Source organism: Rhodnius prolixus, unplaced genomic scaffold (genome assembly GCF_049639745.1).
Source record: "Rhodnius prolixus isolate KJV_2025 unplaced genomic scaffold, Rpr scaffold_7, whole genome shotgun sequence".
In the NCBI taxonomy this organism is placed as follows: Eukaryota; Metazoa; Arthropoda; class Insecta; order Hemiptera; family Reduviidae; genus Rhodnius; species Rhodnius prolixus.
This window is the reverse complement of record NW_027411582.1, coordinates 34,074,155-34,099,030: the sequence shown is the minus strand read 5'-3', so window position 1 is coordinate 34,099,030 and position 24,876 is coordinate 34,074,155. Positions and strand designations below refer to the sequence as shown.

The 24,876-nt window shown below is 31.3% G+C and overlaps 5 protein-coding genes across 12 annotated transcripts; 3 read left to right on the top strand and 2 right to left on the bottom strand.

The window, feature by feature from the left end:
* The first annotated feature begins 340 nt into the window (after positions 1 to 340).
* LOC141447508 (apolipoprotein D-like) lies at positions 341 to 3,971 on the top strand. Its single transcript, XM_074115138.1, has 6 exons — positions 341 to 497; positions 1,338 to 1,482; positions 1,567 to 1,703; positions 3,105 to 3,199; positions 3,275 to 3,373; positions 3,747 to 3,971. The coding sequence occupies exons 1-6, from the start codon at positions 481 to 483 to the stop codon at positions 3,890 to 3,892; spliced, it is 639 nt and encodes a 212-aa protein (XP_073971239.1). The 5' UTR covers positions 341 to 480; the 3' UTR covers positions 3,893 to 3,971.
* A 146-nt stretch (positions 3,972 to 4,117) lies between these two features.
* Positions 4,118 to 10,428, top strand: LOC141447507 (lazarillo protein-like). Of its 2 annotated transcripts, none has more exons than XM_074115137.1 (7): positions 4,118 to 5,467; positions 6,476 to 6,606; positions 8,123 to 8,267; positions 8,360 to 8,496; positions 9,114 to 9,208; positions 9,284 to 9,382; positions 10,124 to 10,428. In XM_074115137.1, the coding sequence occupies exons 2-7, from the start codon at positions 6,590 to 6,592 to the stop codon at positions 10,267 to 10,269; spliced, it is 639 nt and encodes a 212-aa protein (XP_073971238.1). In that variant the 5' UTR covers positions 4,118 to 5,467; positions 6,476 to 6,589; the 3' UTR covers positions 10,270 to 10,428. The 2 variants fall into 2 exon arrangements, with proteins under 2 accessions (XP_073971238.1, XP_073971237.1); XM_074115136.1 differs by having other exon boundaries at positions 8,120 to 8,267.
* A 265-nt stretch (positions 10,429 to 10,693) lies between these two features.
* LOC141447509 (apolipoprotein D-like) lies at positions 10,694 to 13,941 on the bottom strand. The gene is made up of 6 exons (XM_074115139.1): positions 13,787 to 13,941; positions 13,581 to 13,698; positions 13,126 to 13,262; positions 12,244 to 12,338; positions 10,973 to 11,074; positions 10,694 to 10,894 (listed from the first exon to the last, which is right to left on the bottom strand). Exons 1-6 carry the CDS (start codon positions 13,798 to 13,800, stop codon positions 10,746 to 10,748), a joined length of 615 nt encoding a protein of 204 aa, XP_073971240.1. The 5' UTR covers positions 13,801 to 13,941; the 3' UTR covers positions 10,694 to 10,745.
* LOC141447510 (cytochrome c oxidase subunit 4 isoform 1, mitochondrial-like) lies at positions 13,165 to 21,536 on the top strand. Of its 7 annotated transcripts, none has more exons than XM_074115145.1 (4): positions 13,165 to 13,304; positions 17,654 to 17,864; positions 19,273 to 19,465; positions 20,197 to 21,536. In XM_074115145.1, the coding sequence occupies exons 2-4, from the start codon at positions 17,664 to 17,666 to the stop codon at positions 20,334 to 20,336; spliced, it is 534 nt and encodes a 177-aa protein (XP_073971246.1). In that variant the 5' UTR covers positions 13,165 to 13,304; positions 17,654 to 17,663; the 3' UTR covers positions 20,337 to 21,536. The 7 variants fall into 7 exon arrangements, with proteins under 7 accessions (XP_073971246.1, XP_073971241.1, XP_073971243.1 ...); XM_074115140.1 differs by lacking the exon at positions 13,165 to 13,304 and adding an exon at positions 16,045 to 16,070; XM_074115142.1 differs by lacking the exon at positions 13,165 to 13,304 and adding an exon at positions 16,150 to 16,288.
* Positions 21,128 to 24,695, bottom strand: strat (RAB interacting factor STRAT). Its single transcript, XM_074115148.1, has 3 exons — positions 24,520 to 24,695; positions 24,318 to 24,445; positions 21,128 to 23,324 (listed from the first exon to the last, which is right to left on the bottom strand). Exons 2-3 carry the CDS (start codon positions 24,435 to 24,437, stop codon positions 23,094 to 23,096), a joined length of 351 nt encoding a protein of 116 aa, XP_073971249.1. The 5' UTR covers positions 24,438 to 24,445; positions 24,520 to 24,695; the 3' UTR covers positions 21,128 to 23,093.
* Between the last annotated feature and the right edge of the window lie 181 nt (positions 24,696 to 24,876).

Below are 24,876 nucleotides of genomic sequence, written 5' to 3'. Positions count from 1 at the left end.
GAATAAAATTTACACAATATTTAATGTATTGTCTCCATTGTAGTATCTTTCTCACAAAATAGTGCGATCGATTTTATTCCCCATGATTGACCATACTAAAAGAATACACTCGCCTGACAGAAGGGACAATAGATAACTTTAAAAAGTAATCCGGTAATTCTAAATCGCAAATCGGTTAATCGAAAATGTTTCTTCTCAGAATTGGATTTTGAATGCTGCAACTGCTACAACTATACATATCAAAATATCAAGGGTGCGGTTTAATTAAACTTTGAATTTTGAATGATTGCTTCCAATTAATTAAGATTAATTGATTGATTTATTTATTTAAAGAAATAATCTTATAATTGAAACGATTAATGATAGAGCGAAACAAGAGGGGGCGGTACTATCATGTACATTGAATATAATATAAATAAAGGCTGCGCAATAATTATCACCAGATTAGTAAACCATTAAGTTTGAAGAACTCATCGCAAAATGATTTCGAAAATTACGTAAGTAGTATTCGATTCTTTAACTTAGTGCTGATAAGCACAACTATATTCTTAAATTTTTCGGTTAAGAAGTAGTTTTCTATTTAAGAAATTCGAAGTTTCTCTATCAGTTTCTTGAATATGAAAAAATGTTTTTAACATTTAATGTTATGTGATAGTTTGAGCATAGTTACCATCCTCGGTAACTATCCTGTTTTTCCGTTTTGTCAAGATTTTCTCGGAAAATAGCTACAGTCTTTCCATTAACATAACTTTTATTTTAAACATTTGCCTAGAAAATAGATTGTGGGCTAAGAGAGTTCCTAGTGAAGGGCAACTTTAAAAAAACATCTCCCTTAATGTTATTATTTATATTACGATTTGATTTGGGTTAACTTTGAGGCACCTATAAGAACCGAAATTAGCTTTAGGTAGCGAAGGGATTTTCTTTTCTACCCGCAGAATTTCAACTTTTTACTGGCACTTTTCGTTTTTCAGTTATTAACCATATTCTCATAGAGGATATAGACCATGCGCAATGAAACAATTAGTTCATTCGCTTGGATTTCTAGAAACATGTGTTTCGGGTAAAAAAAAACTCAATTTGGAAACCTTGATACTGGTGCAAAAAATCACCTCCTATACGCGCCACATTCCTAATACTCACAAAATTTTGTACGTCATCACTCTCACCATTCTAAGACAAACAGTGACACTTTATGGTGGTACAGTAGTTCTTTGAGGAGTAGTGGAGTCGAGTTATTTGATTTTTTCTAAAGTCGACTTTTTCTTAAAAAAAAATTCCATATTGTACTTGCAAAGATTTAATTAGACAATAATTTGTATTTTCTTTTACAACAGATTTATTTTCCTAAGTGTCAGCGCATTGAGCTTGTCACAAGCTTTTCTTTTTGGATTTGGACCATTCACCCCTGGTGACTATAAACCTTGGCGATTAGGTACATGCTTAGTGCCAACTCCAGTGAAGAACTTTCAACCAGAGAAGGTTAGTTTATTTGTTACATTAAATTATTAATTGTACTGTAAAAACAATAAAATAATAAAATTTATCTGCTTTAAAAACTTGCAGTTCTTTAAAGGTCACTGGTACGTACAAAATCATTGTGGTAATTTCGAATGGATACTTCCAGGTATCTGTCCCACCACAGAATATAATGTCACTCAAGATGGTGATATATTGGAATTAGACTATCACTACATTCCAATGTAAGTAGCTAGAAATATTATTTTTTTAAAAAAATATGGAACAACTTTCTCTTACAGCAATGATTACGTAATTGTATTTGACAAATTTATCTTTAATTTTCTTTGTCGGGGTGGGACTGCTACAGGGTACTCTACTTGACCTATTAATCTAGGCTTTGGAGAAGAAGATATTGCAGTGGATCCTTCCCAAATGGTCCAAGAGGGGCAATCATTGGGTTTGTTAATTAATGAAGGGAAGAAAAAATTAAGTTCTCATAAAGAAATTTTAGTCCCGTACGACTTTTATATAAAGGACCATTTACTGCTCCATTTGCTTGATGCAAGTAAAAGGATAGTTTGGAAATGATACAGATTTCTTTTAAAAAGTACTACTTGTGATAAAGCATGATCAGATAGTTTGCTGACAGCAAGGAATAGGTCTTGTGCGGGATCTTTGTGTTTTCCTTGCGGCAAGCAGAAATCGGAGGATCACATCACTCTAGACCCATAAACCTACATTTGAAGTATGATATGATCTACACAAAGCTTTAGTTTAATTAATCCTACTTAGTGGTGGCCGTTTCGAAACACAGTAGAAATAATAAATTAGTTCTACACTTCTTAAGCTCTCCTTAGTTCTAGTTTTACACAATCCACTTATTAGACTCTTACTGTAGTTGATTCCTGGCATTTTTTCCGGAGTTCGTCGTTGCCCATCCAGATCTATTCTTTTAGCAGACGTTCGATTCCCTTAGCTAACCCAGAACAGATTCTAGAGCAATGAATGTAGTGGCTCCCCTATTCTTAGCCTATTAATGAGAAAATTAATCTTCCTAGCATATACTGGCATTTATCTAAGTGCGTCAGAGAAGCTCCACCAGGGACTTCCTGCACTGAAGCAAACGACAAGGGATAAGTTTGTTTTGAAAGCTTTCTGTACTTCAGTACAGCCTGGCTGCAAGAAAAGATAACAATATCGTTTTCTTTGAGGGCTTTTCTCGGATAGATCTCGATGGAGAAGATTTTAGCCTGAAATATTGTGGAGTGATTTTCCAGAGGTCTTTCAAAAATTATCTCAGGGCACACTCCCCTGGAGTTTACTGTAAACCCTAAAGTTTTTTTTTTGTTTTTAATTTGCGTTTAGTACAGCCCGTCGTCCATCCACTCCTTGTTCTTAAAGTCTCTTGAAATTAATGTTCAAAACTGTAAAAAAACCTATGGTGATATCGTGACAGAAACTTATCAAAATGAAAGTCCTCATTCTTTATTCTATGATTTCGATGATTTACAGTTTACACTATCGAAAGAAATACTTCCCCTTCGAGTAGTCAGAGAAAGTCTCAGTTAAATAGAATTAACTGTATCTTAGTTCTTTGCTCATAGTTAATTTTGCTATAATGTTTTTTTTTTTTTCAATAAAAGGACTGGGAGGTATAAAGAGAAACGAGCACACAGTAATACTAAACTTATTAAGAATGGCGAAGGTCATTTACCTATGACTTTTGAATTTCTGAGAGGTAAGTTGACTTTATTTTCTCATCTGGCCTTAATATGTTGAACTCATTCTAACAGAATCCTAAACAATTTTTCAGGTCTTCATCCGATGGATGTACCAACTTTCATTTTAGGTACAGATTATGAAAACTGGGCGGTAGTATATTACTGTAAACAGCAGCAAGTGTTAAAATTTGGTAAGGAAACAAGAGAAAACAAATTTACCTTTTAATGTTGTGAAGATAAACTTAAATATGTTAGTCCATTCAGCGCCACTTAGTGTACACTTAAGAGTTGCGATCACTCAGCTAGTCATGCTCCGTTAATTAAAAACGTTTCCAAGTAGGTTTCCTAGCTCTCGAAGGAAAATTTAATTATAATGATACTTTACGCCATTTGTAAGAAAAATAGTGGCCTCGGTTATGTCCTCTTATAAGGTATTAAAAGAATAACTACACATCATTTTTACAAGATTGCAGTAAAATAAATTGAATTAATTGGCAATTACTACAGTATTTGCATCAGTAGTTTTCTCATTTACTTATTTTAGTTTTGTTTTGGTTTTTTCAGAAGAGTCACTGATCTTAACTCGTAAAAGGGATGATGAAGAAATATGGCAACCTGTTTTGGACACACTCAAACTGAACAAATTGGACTATCGTTACTTTAAACCAACGGTCAATAATGGTTGTGCTCCTAATGAACCACATCTTTGATTTTTTTTATTTTTTTATTTTAATGAACAATTTATGTCGATACTTTTAAATGATTAAAATTTTGGAATGAATGCACTAATTCATCTCACAGCACTAACACTATCTTATACACCAATTTTTGTCAACTCAAATTACTTTTTATTACTTTGGGCCGTCTCAAATACTGGTTGAACTATCCGCTCTTAAGCGCACCTAACTAAAAACACAACTTTACAAGAGAATGAAAAGAAGATGGCCCAAGAATAAGTTTGGAAATTGAAATCAGGACCATACTAGGAGTGTCACATCACTGGATGGTAATTTCATAGATGCTTTTCAAGCCTATGCTCAATGGCAATCATTACATTGTACTGATAGATATTGCTTGTTCAATAATTTTTAAAAAAAAAAACTTGCAATATATTTGTTTTAAGTGATCTTAGTTAAGTTTTGATCGATGAGACACACTTAGCAAACGCATTAATTATATTTAAAGGATGTACTTCAATCAAAATTTTGAATTATTTTGAAGTTGGTGTTCCCTTAAAACTCTGACGAATTATGGTCAAAGAAAAAAACGATACAAATGAACATTTTGTAGATGGTACATCGTCAGAAATCCTAGCTCAATTAATTACAAAATAGATACAATTTAAATAAAATATATAATTAAAACAATTCAGATAGCATTTAAGTCTTGAAATATTCATTCAACAATAAAGTGGTTTCCCTCGATTCATTTCACGCCTCTCGTGATGTGGGCACACATCTTTGGAGAAACGTTTGACAAATCGAGAAAACACAATGCACAGATTGTCGCCGTAGTATTTTCATCACTTGCTGAGGTTGTTGATGTGTACAAACTACCTTATAGCCTTAGAATCTGCTTATTCAATCTTCACAGATTTAGTACTTCTACTGATATTTCTTTTAGTAGCTACATACAGAATCACTAGAAGAATTTAATGCGCATAACTTTCCAGTAATGGCTACCAGTAAGGTCTTGCAACGAACATCACCGAGAAGGAGCTATTGAGAAAATGATATTAACAAGTGATTGCAAACCAAACAAAGCAACTGACTTCAAGGCCAGAGCAAACAAAAAAAGTTTATTTATTTATTCCGTACATTAAAAAAAAAAGATATTTTGACTAATAAATTAGAGCCAGTACCATTACTTTCACGGCCCAAAGAAACACGAGAAAAAGGACCCCTCACAATAAACAACCAATCGTTTATGGTGTGGGAGTCCTTTTATTTAACTGCAACACTGGACAGTCTTCGCAACATTTGTAGAAAATAAAACAACATGAATTACAGAATATTGTCTCAACACTAAACCATTTGCTCATCATAACAACCCTAAAATTATAGACAAAGGAACTAAAAAAAAATAGAAGTATGTTACAGGTGATCCCTGTTTTATGAAGAGACAAGTAACTTAAACCCAACTATAATTAATAATCATGACTCAATCAAGAAGATAGCGGCAAAAAGTCTCCCTAGCAGACAGATGGTATTTACACAGAATCTGTTTTCCCAGAAAAGCTTATTATGTCCAATTACAGAACAAGTGTCACGGAGGTTCCAAGATAGGTAATATACTTTACTATAAATTTCTCATATTAACACACAAAATAAAATTATAGTTCTAGACCAGAAATCAAACTCAGCACCACAATACATCTTAGCTTTGCACATCTGTGATTTCGTGGTGCACACCTTGTACTGGTGAATTAAAAACTGAAGTTTAATGTTAAATGTTCATTAATGATTGCATCATGCTGTACTGTTAGCCTCTTTTTAGCGAGCCGAAGGTATAGAGGCGAAAAATTCTTTAACTGCAGAGTTAATTCCTTTAAATTGTTGAATCGCTGATCTTGTCAGAAATTTTTTATATTCAAAATGTTAGAATGGCTGAAACAGTTTTATTTTCATTCATTTGTTTATTTTTAGTGCATAGCCTTAAAAATATTGCTAATTGCTCGCACTTGTATTTTTATTTTTTAAATTTTCCCTTAGAATTGATAATTTGGTAATTAAGATGATAGTTTAGTAGACAGGGATAGTTCTGTAACAAGTGCAAGAGTACTTATGGTTAGATTTGATTGCTAGCCTTACCAATTCCTACCAAATAAGCTGCCCACAATCCCTTCTTTGCCAGTCTATTCGCAATTTTGGAAACCAATGATATTCACTCATTAAAACTACTACCGTGGTTTCACAGTACTGACGTAAAAGTAAAAAATATTCTATAAAAAGATATTCTAAAATTTTTTTTATCCCAATTGAACTATTTGAAGAGGACATAAAAAAAAAACACTTTACAGGTCAAAATAAGATACAATATCTTGTTTTGAAAACGTCAGATGTATTTTGGAGCGGTTTTAAAGTCCAAATAATTTCTATAGTTAGAAAAACCGTCAGTTTTATTATAAATATATACTCCATATTAAAAATTCATCATCACTATTTGCTGCAAAGAATAAAGAGGGCGTTTTGACTCATCGTTGAGAACAGAGTGAGATTAATGAGGATTAACAACGGATACTTATTAATATTTTTTTGTTTATGCGATGAATAATTGATACATTTTGTTTAAAGATAGGGTCATCAAGTGGAAGATAATGTCAAGATTTAGTGAATATAAATACAGGTTGGGCAGAAATTATCGCCAGATTGTTGAGCCATTCGATAACTGGAAGAACTTATCGCAGAATGAATTCTAAATTCGCGTAAGTACACGATTTTTTTTAATTTAACTTTTAAATTGTTAAGTGCAAGTATTTTTCAATTATTCATTATTTTCTTGCAAGCCGTTACATTAACAAACATATAACTTTTATTGGAAACCTATTACCAGAAAAACAAAATATATACATACATTACGTATAAAAAAAATTGAGACATGTCAACATATGAGATCATTGGCGTCCGAAGTCTTTTTACCAGAGCACTGCCTCCGGATAATGTTATCTTCTTATTTACAAAACTGCCCATCACTCACCGGACAGTAAGATGTAACAAACTCCTTGTTTAAACTAAGGTGTTCCCAGTTATCGTAAAAGGCGACCGTTAGGGGTAGAAAGAAAGCATTTTCACTGGTTTTGTATCCACTAACCGCTTATCACGTTAGGTGTCACATTTAGTAATTCTTCTCTAAAATAATGTTCATTATTTTATTTATAATTGGTATTGTTAAATTGAAGGTTTCGAAGATTCAGAGTGGCCACTGACTTAGACAAATAACACATAAAAAAATTATTTGTCCCAACCATTTATCAATTTGGAAACACATTGTGGTTAATAGTCATCATTAAATTCCACATTGTAGTTTACTAATATTTGGTGTAGTATTTATTATTAAATATTAGTCGACACATACCGTAATTGCTTCATTCTAATCCGTAGCCCAAATTTTAAAAGTTTTTTGTGAAAAAAGTCAAGATAAACACTAAAAAAATCAGGCCTTCAATAATGATTGTTTACAAAAAAACAAAGTGAAAACACTAGATTTTTCAATTTTCCAATTAATTTCACTATTGACAGAATTATGTTTGTGAAAAATTTTATGGCTGATAAAAACATCGATAAATCTTGTTCCAAATGTTTAAGTTTCATTTGGTAATATTTGACTTTCTCCACCACTTCAGTAAAAAAGGTTAAGTGATCGCGAAGAATTTTTAATGTAAGTCGATCCTTTCAAGAATCCTCACGGTTGAGTTAATTTACAATGGTTTTTGTAATTTGATCTGTGTTCTTGTTGTTTGTACGTGGCAGCATATTCAAAATTTAGAATTTTCTCCAAAACGGCTTCAACAATTTGCTTTTAACTGTGTGGGGGGTTAAAGAGGCACTAAAGAGTAATGAATGGTCTCAAGACCTCCACAAAAATACTAGAAATCAAATATATAGGTGAAATTTGGTTGTGAAAATTCAGATGATTGACAATGTAGTCTAACAAAAGCTCTGTCCAGAGGCTGCCAGTGAACTGATAAGTACCAAGCGTCAATCACCTTAGATAATTCGCCTTCAGTTAAAAAGCAAATAGAATTTAATAAGTTCTGCAAAACCATTTTCCCGAATAAATACAAAAAAAAAAAATCTATTCAAAGCCACACTCAATTTTTTGGACCTAAAAAGAGGAAAATTTTGATATCATTAAAGTTCTTCCTCTTTATTAGAGAAATTATAAATATTTCCCTAAACTCGAAAAGATGTATTTACAGTTTGTTTTTCTTTTTTCAGCAGTTTTATTTTGCTAATTGTGAGCTCATTAAGCTTCTCTCAAGGTACTCCTTTAGATTTTGTCAATCTCTACGTAGGAGGTTATTTACCTTGGCAAGTAGGCACATGTTTAGTGCCAACTCCAGTGGAAAACTTTACAGCAGATGCGGTTAGTTAATTTTTGTATTTATTGGATTATTATCGTAAACCAGTATTTTCCGTTAAAGAAAATGCAATCTAATTTCATTTTAAATATTACAGTTTTTCAAAGATCACTGGTATGTACAGAGTTATCTAGGTGATTTTGAATGGATACTCCCAGGTATCTGTCCAACTGCGGAATATAAAGTCACAAAAGTTGGTGAAATTTTGCAATTGGACTATCATTATGTAAAAGTGTAAGTAGCTATAATACTGTTTTTAAAAAAAAGCTTTGAAAGCAAAGTAGTTTTTAAATGTTGCGGATATTTCCTTTTAATGTTTGGATCGTCATTCTCGCAAGAAAGAGGCCATTGAGGGAAACAAATGATGTTGCCGATTTGGGTATATATACTGCATGTGCATGTCGTACAATCCCAATCCTGTCAAGTTTTTAAATTTTCTGCAGGATCAATAACGATTTATGGGTTCGTAGATTATCCTGTTTGCGAGACTATTCACTTCCGTTTCTGTAATGCCTAGGGTTCATATAAAATAACTGCAAAAGTAAGTTCCTCCTACACACATGAGAGATTGTAAATCATTGTTTTATGGTCACCAGGGATAGTTGAATGTTTACTTTGTAGCCGCTTCCTATTCAAATCAAACTCACCAGATCATTCATCAAATAAAAACTTAATAATCGAAGATTTTTTCAAATTATAAATGTTACAACGAAAAAATACATTTATAAAATTAATAAGTAACATTTAGAATGTAAAAACATGCTGAACATGCCTTACAATCATACGATTTGTTATTAATATTTTATTTTTTTTGGATAATAAGCTAATATATGTAATTTCATTTTTTTTAGGCTAGGGAAGTACTTAACTGTAAGAGCAAACAGTTTCACTGACTTCATCAAAGAAGGCAAAGGACACTTGCCGGTTACTTACGGTCTTATAGGAGGTAGGTAGACATTGTTTTTCTTAGTAAGTTATAAGATTTTTATCTTACACTGAAATAATTTTAAAAACCTTTTAGGCGCGCAGAGGCTCGAGGTAGGTACCTACGTTTTAGGCACAGATTACAAAAACTGGGCGGTAGTATATTACTGTAGACAGCAGACGATCTTGAAGATGGGTAAGAAACAAAAACTAATTTACCTTCCAATTGTGAAAATTCAACCCCCTAAAAATGCTAGAAGTAAGAGCTTTTTTTCAAAAATTAAGTGAATTAACGCCTTTTATTCTCTTGGAGTTGAGGTAATTGACCCCACGAACACGTAGTGAATGTAATAACTGAATGAGAGAAAAGGATTACTTGTTTATTCATAGAAGGAGCACCTGAAGACATGCGTTTCTAGTAATAGTCGATTTGGCAAACTTAACTCATAGCAGAATTCCTTCGTAATCCCTTACTTATCAAGAGCACAATAAAATCGGATTTATTGACATTATCTGTTTCTGATTTTAAGTTTTGGATTCAGATTTGTTATCGCAGCACAAATTATAAAAAGAAAAACAATGTGTACGAGAATCAAAGAAAGGGCATCACCTACAAACTCAATATACAAGATTAAGTGCAAAGTCTTCCCTGCCAATAGGCTGTCAGACTTATAGCATTTGCGCAAAAGAATGAAAACACCAATTACAGAAAAATAAAATAAAGCCTTAGATTCCCAAAAGAAACCCTGAAAAATTATTTTATCGAATTTTCTGCTAGTAGTCCGGCCAATTTTACTTATCTTACCTCAATTGTACGAAAAAGTAATTGCTTCTTTTACTTTCCTTCTGTATGGTAAGAAGTATAACTGAATGACCAAAACTAATATTTGCAATAGTACTTTTCTTCCTAACCAATTATGATTTGGTATATTTGCAGAAAAGATAGAGGTCTTGACTCGACTCAGGAATGGTACTGATCAGACCAAACCTATTTTGGATACACTCAAGAAGAACAATTTGAACTTCCATGACTTTACGCAAGCCGTTAATACTGGCTGTGCTCCAGATGAACCTCATCTCTAACTTTTTAGAGTTAGCGAATTTTATATCTATAGATATAAATGTTTAAAATTTTTGCATACTTGCAAATTTTTTACTTTCTTATAACAAGTTGTCGTTAAAAGTTTGATCGAGGAACACATTAATTATATTTTAAATATATTAATTAAAATTCTGAGTAAATCTGTAGCAACCACTTCTATTATCTCCTTACTTAGTAAGAACAAACGTGAAAAACACAGGACTTCTCCCTGCAATGCTCAAAATTCAACATGAAAAATTTGTTTAAACTTAAACGTTTTACTAAATATGAGCACCAATTATCAGATTTATTATAACAAAACTATGTTTTGGGAGGAAGAATAATGAAATTCCAACCATGGACACTGAAAAAAATTAATTTGTACCAAAATAAGATAGATATTTATTAAGATGGTAATTACGTAAGTTTAATATTAAATAAGTAAATGTTTATTAAAATAAAGAAAGGAAATATTTATTTATAAATTAGGCTCATTCAAGCCACATCCAGTATTAACTTCGGGTTTGAACAAGCTGTAATCCAAACCACTTCTTTTCAGAGCATCAATAATGGCAGGCTGATCAGGAGAAGCCTCATTCCTCGAGCGTGACATTACCCACGCAGCTTCTACAAAAACAAAAAAAACAAATAATCAATTTGAAAAACTTATGTGGCGAAGTTGAGCTTGCTTGAAGTTTTATTTACCTGTTTTCATGAAAAACAGAAATGAACGACAGTAGTAAACAATTGCAAAGTCGTCATAATCAGTGTCAATTATATACATTGGATATGTTTCCCGTAGCAAACCTGAAAGAGTATCTTTGTAGTAATAAGATATTTACTTATTTTTAAATTTTTTTATATTATTGTACACAAGGGCTTGCCATCCTTGTCGGTGGACTGCCAAAGTGACAACATTCCGAGAGTGCAAAATCTGGTAAATCAGAACGTATAGAGAGGGTATGTTCCAATAATTTGCACTTAAAATCCTTCAGTTTTTCAAATTAATACAGAGCCAATTAAAACAGAGAAACGATTAAAACAAACAAGAGGGACGTGGGCATGGGGAAACCAAATACAACTTAGTATTCCAAGTTAAATCATGCACCATATGTTCAACCCAGTAACCCAAGGATTTCTGAAGTCTAAGGCCCAACCAAGCGATCCAATTCCGAAAGAATCCAATCCTTACTATCTAAAATCATCTCAAAAGTCTCCCGACTCCTTACTAGAAGTTGACCTCTTCCTTCGCCCAGGGTGGCTCTCTTCACCGCCTGAAGCGTATGTGACTGCGAGACCCTACCATTGCACTAAGATAACAATTCCAGGGTTATTGAATGTTATGTTGAAATATTGTCCCTCTTGATATGCGTGTCATTAACAACTCATTAATTGCTGCGCTTATTGTATTGTCCAAACAGTTGTAAATATCAATCAAAAGAATTTAAAAAAATGAATTGCAAAACTAAGAAAAATAGCTTAAACCAAATGCACAGTCAAAACTTAGTCTAGAAGGCAATGGCAACAGGTTGCAGTTGCAGTTTCCTTGAGACCAGAATGTAACCTCCAATTTTATCAATAAAATATAAATCTCTCACGCATTACACAGTACAAACTACTTTTCATTTCAGAATTACTTATGAGGGCACACATTAAGCTTAACTGTATGACGAATAGAAAGAAAACAAAAAAAAATATTTTTTTGAAGAACAACTTTCAACTACAAAGAACTCAAAACAAAAAAAATACAGGTAGGAAACACATACTGTAGCCAACTAATGTTTAGTAAAAACCCTAAAGTTAAAGAAAAAACATTAACTGCAGAAAAAGAAAATTTGGTGTTCATGCCAGATTTATATTCATTCTCTCTTTTAAAAAAGACTACTGCAAATAAAAGATTAGGAATCCCTGATATGAATTAATTAAGCTGATGTTTTTTAAATTGATATTTAATTGTTTAATATTTGTAAGCTTACCTTGTCCTAGGTTGAATGTAAAGCTCAAATAACCTAGATTATCGTGGATGTACCGAGTGTAGCTGTTTCCTGATTTAAAAACATAAACCTGCAAACTGGGTCAGCCAGGATTAGTTACAAGTCTTTTTCATTGATTTTATAAAAAAAGCTTTTGACAGATTGCAGCATAAACAAGTAAGGTATGTATTCTTAGATAAAAACTAAAGCAGGGCATTAATCTGAAACTTTTCCAGTCCTATTATGAAATAACATTTAATGTGAATAGTTCATTCTTAAGAGTTTGATACTAGATGGGAAAGAAGCAATTGAATTTTGAGTAAATAGACTGGTTATCGTATTTATGGGCAATACTATGAAAAGTTAAAGAAAGAGTAGGTGCGATATATGCAAATTGGCACGGTAAACTGAAACCACTCAATACCAGTTCTTCCGTGTGCACCGACCGTTGGAGAGGTGGGTTTAAATTCATTCAAAATTGTCATGTAAGTGTTAAACAGCCAAACAGTACACAAATTTTAGACTAATACAAGCAGACGGCAGAAAGTGCCACTAATCTAAATAGATTTTGATTCTATAAATTATAAGATTAGAAAAAACGTAATTTTCTTGTTTTTTAATTTGCAATATAAATTTTATTTAGAACTAAAATTCTATAATCTCTAACCCTAGAAAATCTAAAATCCAAAACGCAAAAGAATCTAATGTAACAAGAGCATCTTAAAATTTCAGACAATTTTGAAAGCTTCTAGGATGGACTTGGAATACTGGAGATATAACCAGATTCAATTACTGCTGTACAAGTGATCTTTCAGAACGCCGAAGGTTTGTTTTCCTATAACTTGGGCCCTTAAACCCTACTATTGACAAAGTTTTCAAACTTACATTTGATTATACAGGTAATCCAATGATTTTATTTCTCCGTCATCGGTGATCTTGTACTCAACCGTTGGGCAGATACCAATAATATCTTGAAACAGACTTCCAAAACCCAACTGTTTGTACCAGCGACCGGCGAAGAACTAAAAACAATGCGTTGTCGGCAAACGTTTATCTTTATTTAGGTGAGTTTAATTTTTAAAAGTGTTTTTTTTTTCCTTCTCTTACAATTTTAAGTTCTCTTTAAACTTTGAATTTTTATTGAATGTTAGGTGATAACAATAAAGGTACGCCATTATTAAAAGAACTTTTGGGGGAAGTATTTCATCTGGGGAAAATCAAATAACAGAAATATTCTTTTCTTTACATCTAAACAATACTAACAAAACATTAGCTAAAATTGAAAAATTAGAATAAAATCGAATAAACTTTATTTCAAATTTTAGATTAGAATAATTTACCATCGTTGGATCGAAATCTGTCTTGACATCTGGCACTAAACAATAGCCGAATTTCAGCGGCGAATTTTGTGTTTTAACGGAATGTAACCCCAAAATAGACGCTAATATAAAGTAAAATCTATAAACAAAAATATATAGAAAAATAGTTGGTTACAAAGCTTTACAAATTTAAAATATATCTAGTTTGATAATATTTGCTTACTTACGTTAATAAAGTCATATTCCTCTTAAAAGAAAGTAATAGGACGCATATTAGAAAAGGTATTAACTCAATCTGAAACAGATTCTTCTTAAAAGAAGAAAGATATTCTTTATTTGTTCAAAAAGAATGAACTAAACGGTACTGATACAGCATTTATGCCTGCAAAATGAATAATAAAACGTATTTAATTTCACTATATTGCTTAATCTTGGCACAATTCTCAACATAGTAAACAAAACAGGTTAATTCTTGTAATTATTCTGATAATTCCTCTAAAAAATGTGCATTTTTATTTTTGTAATTTATTTGCATAAGTAGATAAGAAATACCGCAATAGGATTATTAAAATGGATTATTATCACCTTAAAAGTTGTTATTCTTTGCTTCTTCGTATTGACAAGTTATCTTTTCTTTTAATCTGGCGTTCATCATTGCAGTTCAAACTAACCACACTATCATGGCAATGAATATCTATTATAGATTTAAACAGGTAGATTTTTGGCTGTTTAAAAATTCTTCCTTCTGAGTAATCCATCATTTTTTACGGATATTAGCCTTGTATTGCAACTTCATTCTCGGATGCTAAATTATATATAGGGGGAATTCGTAGCCAGCTAGAAACACAATCAAATTTCAGTGTATTAGTAGCCGCCATTCCCTAGATAAAGCGGAAGTATTCTTGGTCAAGGCGTTAATATTTGTTGATTCCTTGGTTGAATTCAAGCAATGAAATGCATCTGAAGTAGAATGCCTTGCTGTTCGTGTCTGTATAATGTGATTACTTGCGCATGACAATTAAGGTGTCATCCGAAGAGAGTTGTGCCTGCCATTGTGATCTTTGGGGAATGATGCTACTGTTGTTTTGGCAAAGGAAGTCACTGAAAAGTTAAGCTCAACATTAATTTACCTATAAATTTTGGATTCAGGAGGGGTTACTCTGTCTTATATAATCTGTTCATTTTAACAAATATTTTAAATATAAAATGTTTACAAAAAGGTCAAAAACTTTATTGTTTTTTTATAGACTTTAGCTCAGCATTCGACATAATGGATCATAACTTGCTAATATATAATCTTGTCAGCCTAGGAGTTTCATCAGAATTTATCAGTATTCTCCAAAATTTGTATTCCTATTTTTGTACGGCTGTGCTTGGTAAGGAAGGGTTATCGGAAGTTTTTCCAAATAGGCAGTGGTGTAAGAAAGGGCTGCGTCGTTAGTCCCTTGCTCTTTTGATTTTTTGTGGATGACCTTCCTACTTCTTTTGAAGGGGATGTTCATATTGGAGATGCCAAAATTTGGACATTATTATAGGCACATTTCGTGGTCCTTATCTTCGAAAACCCCACACGCATGCAATGGAATATTAACATTTTGTAAAAATATTGTGACATTGACATTTGAAAGTCAATTTAAATAAATTTTGCGCCAATTTGAGAGCGCTTGGCTAAAAGGGGATAAATATGACAATCGGTTGACCCAGGCTTTTTTTTTTTTTTTGAAGCTGAGTGGTCAGCTGCAGACTTCACATCGTCTACTATTGTTTCCCATCCACTTCTGTCGCATAGCCTAAGGACATGTGAAAGCTGTGTAGATTAGGTAGTGTGGATCATTCTGATATAATTATTCTTTGGAAAAGCTAGAAGTGGAACTGGCCAACTAGTAGTGGATTAAAGACGATCGGAACTATATTTGGCAGCAAGACTTCATTTGTCAAATGGATGATCATGCCAATACTTCTGGCATGAAATTCACCTTCAAGTGGGCGTGCTGGATTAATTTTGTTCACTATCCACCAGTTTCTTTGTCGGAAAGCTATCAAATATTTTCCCTCCTAATATTGCCTTTCCACCTACTTATATTGACTGTGTAAATTGATTTAAGTGTCAGTGTATGTTGGTGTATCAATTATGAAATCAGACAGTTGAAAGTTTTATAACTGCGTCTATCCAGTCATGTAACTTTTTTCTGATTTTTGGGGTAATGAAAATTTTACTATCCTTTTAATAGTTGATTCCAGTTAGTTTGTTAATATATATTTTCAACAATTATCGATATTATTGATTTAAATTCATAAAAGGAAAGGATAACGATAAACTTTTACGGGAACTTTCCGAAGATGATCAAAGAGTATTAATTTATGGGATTGTAATTTGTATTGGTGTGGTGATTTTCAGACCATGAAGAGAAAAGTGTTCAGCGTTCGGATCACGATACTGGTCCAAAAGAGGAAGGTGTTCCAGTTGCTGAGTTTTTGATATTGCTATTTTTTCTGCTTTATGAAAGTTCGGTCAGATAATTTTTTTTTTTAAATATATTATGTGCCGTTTAAAAAAAAAAATGTGTTTTCAAGTCCTAGCAGATCCTCTTATCTCTCGCGGTGGCAAAGTCTGACTGACCAACTCCCACGTAATCTAATCTAATCAAAACACACTTCCTATATTTAGCGTAGAAAATTATGTTTAGTTAGAATTCAGAAAGAGATGGATTCATGTTTCTGTAACAAATGTAAGTGAGGTTAGCTATTAAATATTTTCTCAATGCTGGAATTTTCTTAATAATGGTTCTATTAATCAGTAATGCATCATTTTTTTGCCAATTGTTAAAAAACTTTGGGTTTTCATATACATATTTACGGGGGTTCAACCTATAACCCTTTCTGAATGCGCCTAATACATTATATCACAAAATTCTAATACAATTAATAAGGTTATACCAAAATTGAGAGGAAATTACGGTTATGTGGGTTTATAATATTAATTACTTTTTTTCCCCCATATTAGCCCATTGCCCTTAAATTAATAAAATATTCTAAAATAAAAACCTGAATTATTTGAGAAGGGAATGCATTTCCGGTTCGCGTAAATGTCAGTAGAGCCAGTCCTCATGATCCCAAACGACAAATGACAATCACTAGTCTCTGAGTTGTTTTATTGTTTTCATCAGAGTGTTTTGCTGCGTTTATTATTATTATTGTTACAGTCAAGATTTACTCTAAATTTAGGTAATTACATTAATATTTTCAATAAGTTACTAGCTTTTTGAGGTTAGCAAGGTAAGAACCACGGGCTGATCTTGTGTAAATAAGATAACTTATCTAATGATAGGTGGATAAAAAAAAAAAAAAAAATATCCTCCCAGGTTACAAGTTTAATAATTGTACTTTTTTACGATTGTACAAATTTTTAAGATTCCAGTTCTTTTGGTGAAATGTAAGTACATATTTTTTGAAATCAATTACAATATTTAATAACATATGATTCAGAATTTATAAGATTTTTCTTGTTATCTTTTTAAAAAACACAATGTCAATTGAATATATGCGTAGTGGTTTTTCTTAAACTTTCATTTTTCCATATTTGCTTTAGTTAACCTTTGTTAATGTATTATTTCCATATGAGAAATTATGTGCAAAAATAACTCAATAATTGCGTTTTGAAGGATGTGAGATAATATTTTAACGTACTAAAGTAAGAATGTACTAATTAAAATAATCACTTTATGCCAAACTAAATTTTTACAACAGTTAACTATGTATTTCATTTTATTTATTCACCAAACTTTTATCACATGTAATAATACAGTGGATTATTACAGTTGTAATTATTGTAACTAAATTGATACATTTTAAGATCGTATTTGTGATTTTCTGTTCACAATTCCTTTACATCCACTTATGCCTTCCAAAATTGATCCATTTTTAAAGATTTCATCACAATAAACGTATTCCAAGTATGATAATTTTGCAATATTCGAGATTTTTATTCGTGGATTTCAATTCATATGTTTTTTTTAAGTATAGTGAATAGATAACTGTCCTTAAATTTGTATTACTAAGATTCTTCTATTTATTTATTTTTAATGATTTGACAGGGGAAGCAAAATGTTAACGAAGTCATTACTGTCAAAACCTAATTGGAATGTTTTTAAAAGCCAGATTCGGTTAGCATCAACTGTGCCAATCAATAAAATTGGTTCTAGAGAAATTGTTGGATACGGAACCAATAATGAAGCGACATACATTGATACTGTGACCTTCCCATATCCTGCAATTAGATTTAGAGAAATCACACCCGACCTTAAAGTAAGTAAAAAAAATAATAATACAAATTACAGTCGAAAGAATTTCTCTACTTGAAAATGTATAGTTTTTAAAACACTATCATTTTCACTGAATCTTAGGATATAGATTCTTTTCCCGTGCTGCAGAATAACTATCCTATATTACACCATTCTAGGCTATGAATCTTTAAATTAACAATTACCTTTCATTTGATTTGAAATTAGTTTTAATATACATATGTTCACCAGGCACTGCTACGTTCACTGTCATCAATGTGCTCACTTATCAAAAGTGCGTTCGTTCACGATTCCTTAGTTAGAAATGGAAAGTTTATTCACCGTTTACACTGACTTATCTATAGCTTTTAATTGGGTTATTACTGCATTTTGCGTGCTATGTTAGAAGATCATAAATTATTTTCCATTCGTATTCTTTACTGCAAATTTAGTTATAATTTCCATTCTTCTAATTTTTGGATAATTCGTGCAGCAGACCAAATCAAGATATGAATGTGTTGCATTATGGGCTTCCTGAAGTTAAAAATAATGTAAGAAAATTTAGCTAAATTCTAAAGTTAGGTAAATTTCTTCGCTTTTTAATAAACCTAAAAATGTTAAGGTAATTACAAAAGAAGCAATTTAAGAAAAGCACATCTGGGTAAATAAAAACCTGTCTAGGTTACACATGAAACAGATTATTTTTTAAATTCGGCCATCCGACTGTAGAAGTCGCTGAACGAAGAAGCTCCAACTTCTTTTCTTCACTTTTGCTAACCAGTACCTAATCTTGAATGTTCATTGCTTCTAGAGCTGGTAGCTGTACCTGAATATAGTCTTTTACATAAAAGGTGCCACCTTACTGTAGTAGCAGCGACGATACTTGATTTGGCTAAGAAAGATGTGAAAGACTTTTTTTTTTGTTGAGTAAAGTCCTTGACAGGTTAAATACCTCCAGGTCTATATCGTTACCTTTTTTTAGTCTCATTTGAAGCCATATCAAAATTTATTTATCCTGGACGTGAACTGTTTTATCCAAATTAATTAACTTTGTGATGTCAGGCTCTGTTACTGGTTCTTCTTTCGTTTCTTTGTGAATTTTTTTTGTGAAACGATTCCCACGACACAATGTTCTTTATCCTTTTCCAGTTTTCTACCTTTGCTTCATAATTAAGAATATGTTTTACCTCAACAATTGCTAACTGCGGAAACATAAATAAAGTTGAAACCTCTACACCAAACTGTTTAATCTACCTCTAATGGCGGATGAAACTCCGAAACCGGACAGGATAAACATACGACGGATAGAATTAAAGATTCCAGACTGTGCTTGTTGCGTCGTTGAAAGGAGTTGCTAATAAATAAATAAATAAAATCGCTTTATGGTATTATTTCTTGTCAATGCTGACAATTTTTTTGTTTTTGTTTTTAAGGCGGTTCGCGAAAAAGAAAGAGGTGATTGGAGAGCGTTGTCTTTGGAGGAGAAAAAATGTCTATATCGAATTAGTTTTTGTCAGACGTTTGCTGAGATTGTTGCGCCTACAGGTGAATGGAAGAGCATAGTAGGCTATGGCTTAATTTTTTGTTCTATTGGAGTATGGCTTTACTTGTTGGTTACTTATATAGGTAAGTAATAATACTTTAAATAAATAAGTTAACATAATTATCGCATTAAATTGAAGCTAAATCGCAATCTTAGCAACTTTGGATCCTGATTATTTGATTGAAAATTGGTTGACATAAATGCGAATTTCCTAAACAAAAAAAAAATTACTTCCGCTCGTTTGTGATATTTCAATGATCTCTAATCCATTAGCTCCTAGACATTTTTGGAAATTAAATATATTATGTTTTAAGAGAGCAAATATTAAATTTTTCCCAATTGTAGAGATGGTTTAAGGAACAAACAGTTTAATGATATTCCTTAATAAATGCCTGTTCCTAAAAAGAAAGAGAAACAGAATGCAGGATTTAGTATATTATTTGTTATAGTAGTATATGCATAAAGTGAACAGTAAATCTGTTACAGCTATTTTTAAAATATAAAACTCGTTTTTTGAGCTTTTAAAGAATTTTAAAAGATATTTTGTTTACACGCCGTTGTTTCTAAAAACTTCTTGTACTAAGTTTACTTCATAATTGATATTTCTAGTGACATCTTGATGTTGAAAATATGTTATGATCGTATTATTTTACTATCCATAAGAGAAAGTAACGAAGGTTTTCGTGTTTATTTTTTGCTCCATTAAAAATAACTGCTACAACACTTAGTTTTTAAATAAAACTTGAGGTTAATATTCAGATTGTTTCAATTAGAATAATAATTTTTTGAAGTAAGACATTTTTACTTTTTTCAGCAAAAAATCCTGAGGGATTTCCAAGTTCTTTTGATGAGGATCATCAAAAAGCGCAACTTAAACGTATGCTTGATTTGAGAATGAATCCTGTAACTGGAATATCATCCAAATGGGATTTTGATAAAAATACTTGGAAGTAATAGTTAGCAGATTGAAGAATGTGCAGAAATAATTTCTTATTCTCCTTTTTTTTTGTTTTTCTTTTCCTAGTGTTTAACTTATTTTGTAGAAATGTTTATTGGCAATATTAATAAATATTTCTTGAAAATTGCTTGAATTTTAATTACAGAGTGATGGTAATAAGTTTTGAAATATCAGTCGGGCAAAAGGTGGCTTATATTAGAGATTACTTTCAGTTTCTGGGGAGAGTACTTGTGCAGTCAGCTAGTATTCATTCTGATGGTTACAGACATTAGCAAATTAACCTTAGTTTGAGCAGAAGTTGAAGATTTGGACCATCGAAGATCTCTTGTTCTTGGGCTACTCACAAATTGGTTCTGTTTACTTACATCTAGAAATATGGATGGAAGTATGGATGTTTCTTCGGGGTCATCTACCTTTATAAGCCCCAGAAACTGAGGTTGCCTTTTTTAATGTTTCTACACAAGCTTAAGCCATCTAAACTTGTCTAAGAGCTGGTGGTCATAAAAGTATATAATATACATAACATTTTTTTTTTGTAAGCATATTATTAGAAAATTTTTCGTTTTATATATATTTTTCGAGAGGGTATCAACTCCTAAGCCTCCTTCCTTTGGTGGTGCCTATGCATTTATTATTCTCAATCAATAATCCAACCTCCCGAAGAAGAAGAATTCAAACACTTAGGCGATATAAAAAAATGGGTGGCAATTGGTCCAATCCTTCTCAGCTTTACCAATTAGCTAAAGATTAAAAAAGGAATATTCTGTTCAATTACGAAAACAAAAAATCCACAGAAAATAATAATTTATTGCAAGTTTAAAATTACTGTGGATAAATTTTAAGTTACAATGATAAAATAAAGTGTATTTTCGAAAAGAACAATATAAGATGCGAATTAAGCATTCATTTAGGAATGATTTGTTTTTTAAAAAAATCCTTTTCATGAAAAATATATAATATAAATTTAATATATTTTTAAGTAATATAATATTTTTATGAATGATTTTGGGGAATATTAAGGTGCGGTCAATAGATTCACAAACAAATTTCTTTCTTCACACCAACGTTTCAACAGCTATGATGATATAGCTTAACATTAAACTCCACAAATTTTACAATACCCTGAAGAAGGTAATATCTATACCGAAACGTTGGTAGGAAATAAGGAAATTTGTTTGTGAATTGATTGACCGCACCTCAATATTCCCCAAAAACATCAATTAACAATGGTCGAAAACCCAAACTATCATTTTTATGAATATCACACCATAAATTACCTTTTTTATATTTTATCACAACATTCCTACAAGAGACTATTGAATATTATTTTATTTATTTATTTATTTTTACAATAGTTTATATAAAATATATATATATATATATATTGATTGACATTATAGATATGCCTCTTAACTTCTATGAATTTATGTTTTACAGTGTAATTTTCCCTTTTTTCCACGTTAGTATTCTCATTGAGTTTATCAGGTTATATACAAATATGTAATCGCTTACTTTTACTCAATAAATTGAAAGAATCTGGGAAAAATTAATTCATTGTATTCTTCCCTGTCAAAAATGAACTTGTCAACAACAAAATCGAAGACCGTTCATTATTTTTTTAACCGAGGTAAATTTTCTTGAAAAAATGTAAAGTTTAAAAGACAAAAAAAGAACCCTTTGAATATAATTTCCTTCAAATTCGCGAGTAATTTAAAACATTTTTTACTCCTGAAAAGAGTAAAGTATTGTGAGCAAGTCAGATTTTCATTTTTTTTATTAGGTATTGTGTGTTTTGAGGAACCCATGGTGATTAGAAAGTTACAACAAAGTTTTCGATTATACCTCCGTATATAAATGATTCATCTAATAATAGTCATTCCCCACGTACATATAGAAAACTATGGAGTAATATACTTGAATCAAAAATAAGGATTCATAGTTTAGAAATAAAAACAATCTTTCCATATTTGTAAGTAAAATACAGAGTTTTAATTCCATTCTTACAGTCTAGTGACCAAGGTTTTGTCTTTAGTTAAATTATAGATTTATTTTTGTTACATTTATAAAGATATTTTTTATTACTTCTGAGATAAAAATATGATCAAGTATATTAAATAAATAAATAAATAATATAATAATGATAATAATAATTATTATTACAGTGTTTTAAGATTTTAAACCCTTTTTTGGTCAGAAGGGAAGCTAAAGCTAATACATATTTTCTGGAAGTATTTCTTCAGTTTTAAGCTATTTGTTCGGTAGCACCACTAGCTTGTTCCTTAACGTAGTGTCCTTCTTACCTATAATTTATGTTAATAAGATTTCCAAGAAAATTTCCGAAGGGCAATTACTTTATACTTTCTTCTCTAATGCCATTCTAGTTTATTGCTCCCTTGGTTTTAGGACCAAAAAGTTTTCATTTCATAAAGCGGTTAGGTTAATAACCTTAGAAGCAAATAAAGGATGGTTTTACAATTACACTTTTATATAGAATATCCTTTTTATTTCTTTGCTTGAAGTGAATAGGATATTGGTAATTGGTTTAGTTTGATATTTCAAATGAGAACGATAATACTTATAATTGACATAGGAAAACGCGGACATGTGAACAAACTCTTCCCAGAGATAAAATTATTAAATAAAAGTCACGTTAAAAAATAAAAATTAATTATAATAACGCACAATAAGCTCACAAAATGTGGGAGAGGCTCCTTTCTTTCTTTTTTTTAATATTATTGTATTTAATTACAATCTTATTGGTGTTTAACTCTTGATAGAGCAATAAAACTCTCTTTGGATGGTATATCAAACCAACCAATAGGGCCTATTTCACAATCGGCGCAAATTAAATATTTAACATTGTCAACAGTTTTCGAAAAACCTATATTTTCGAATATATACATATCATGCACAGCCCAATAATCGGATATTTCTTCAGCTTCATTCAGATCGCCGTCAGGTTGATTCATATGCGGCAGCTTAAACTGTGAATGGAAAACAGGTATCGTTTATTGGAATAATAAAGGGAAACAATTATAGAAGTTCCTTAATTTGTAATAAAATCAATAAATAACAAAAACAGGAGCAGAGGAATCCATCGGCAACGAAAGATGTACCGAAAATCAATATTCATATCACTTCTATACCAAGTGGATTAAATTGAATAAAAAGTCTACGACTATAAGCAGATGATGCTCTATGATTAACACGCCGTTTCCTCCATTGATAATATTTTCTTCTGAAATAAAAAATGAAGCACATCAGATACAAAAAGAGATTGATACTAAGGTGCACTATCACCTGGTTTCTTTAAACATTTCAATTTGGTTTTAACAAACAGTCGACTTCACTTTATTTTAAAACAATCAAAAATGCTAATCTGGGCTCCAGATGGGGCATTCATATTAACAATATAACTTTCACGGATAACTCTTATATTCATGTTGGGCATTGCGGATTGTGAGGACATCTCTAAGAAGCACCCACCAGATCTCTTTAGTACAGTTGAGATAGAACACCATTCATCACATGATAATAATTAATGGATATAAGTTATCATTTTATTAAATGCAGAACTGACTTTATGTTGGAAAAAGTTGATGGTAGAATATAACTGTTCTAAACCCTCAAGTCCAAGCAGTGCACTCTTTAACTTCTTAATTTTATGAGAATATTGCAATGCAGGATTAAGGATTATTAGAGAAAATTTTCTTTAAAATATCCTTTAAGTAGGTGAGAGAATTTTCCTCAGAACAGCTGCAAGCGTACGAGCATTGGAAGAACTTTACTTAGAGGAATAGATAACACAAATCAGTGCTACTGGCACATTGTCGTATTTGTTCATTGCATCTTCCTCTACAAAGGCTTTCATCCCTTCGATATTTTAAACTTAATTTTTGAACGTAGATAACTAATCTTATAATGAATTTGAAGTTTTTTTCCTTGCAATATCATAATTAAAAAAAATTAATACTTACATCTACAGTTTTATATGTCCCAGAATTTGGATTAAGAATTTTAGAAGGACACCAACTGCAATAGACTGTAGTCTTATTTTTACCTTCTAATATAAGCTCTTCAACATCGGTTTTTTCCATTATAAAAACTGTTAAACACGACTAACATGAAGACAAAACTAATAAAAAAAAAAAAACTATAATATTTTAAGTTTCTACTCACTGTTACTCAAAGGAATCGAGAATATTTGACAGATAAACTAAAATTCTACTTCATTTGATACCGGCACCCTATTCCCATACGTGTTCCAATTATTCTCTACACTCTGGTACGCATAAAACTTCAAGTTCTAAGTTACAGATGTATGGTATGGTTATAAGTCGCAAGATAAGTAATGTTTTCGATTGTTAACACTATTATTAAGTCAAAACTTATAGCAATTTATAATTACCACAAATAAAAATATGTAATCAATAATTTTTTATTAATTAAATTTAGTAGATTTTCTTCTAATAAGTCAATTAATATTTTCTAAGATTCTACAATAAGTATCGAAAACTTTTCTATTCCATCGATTAC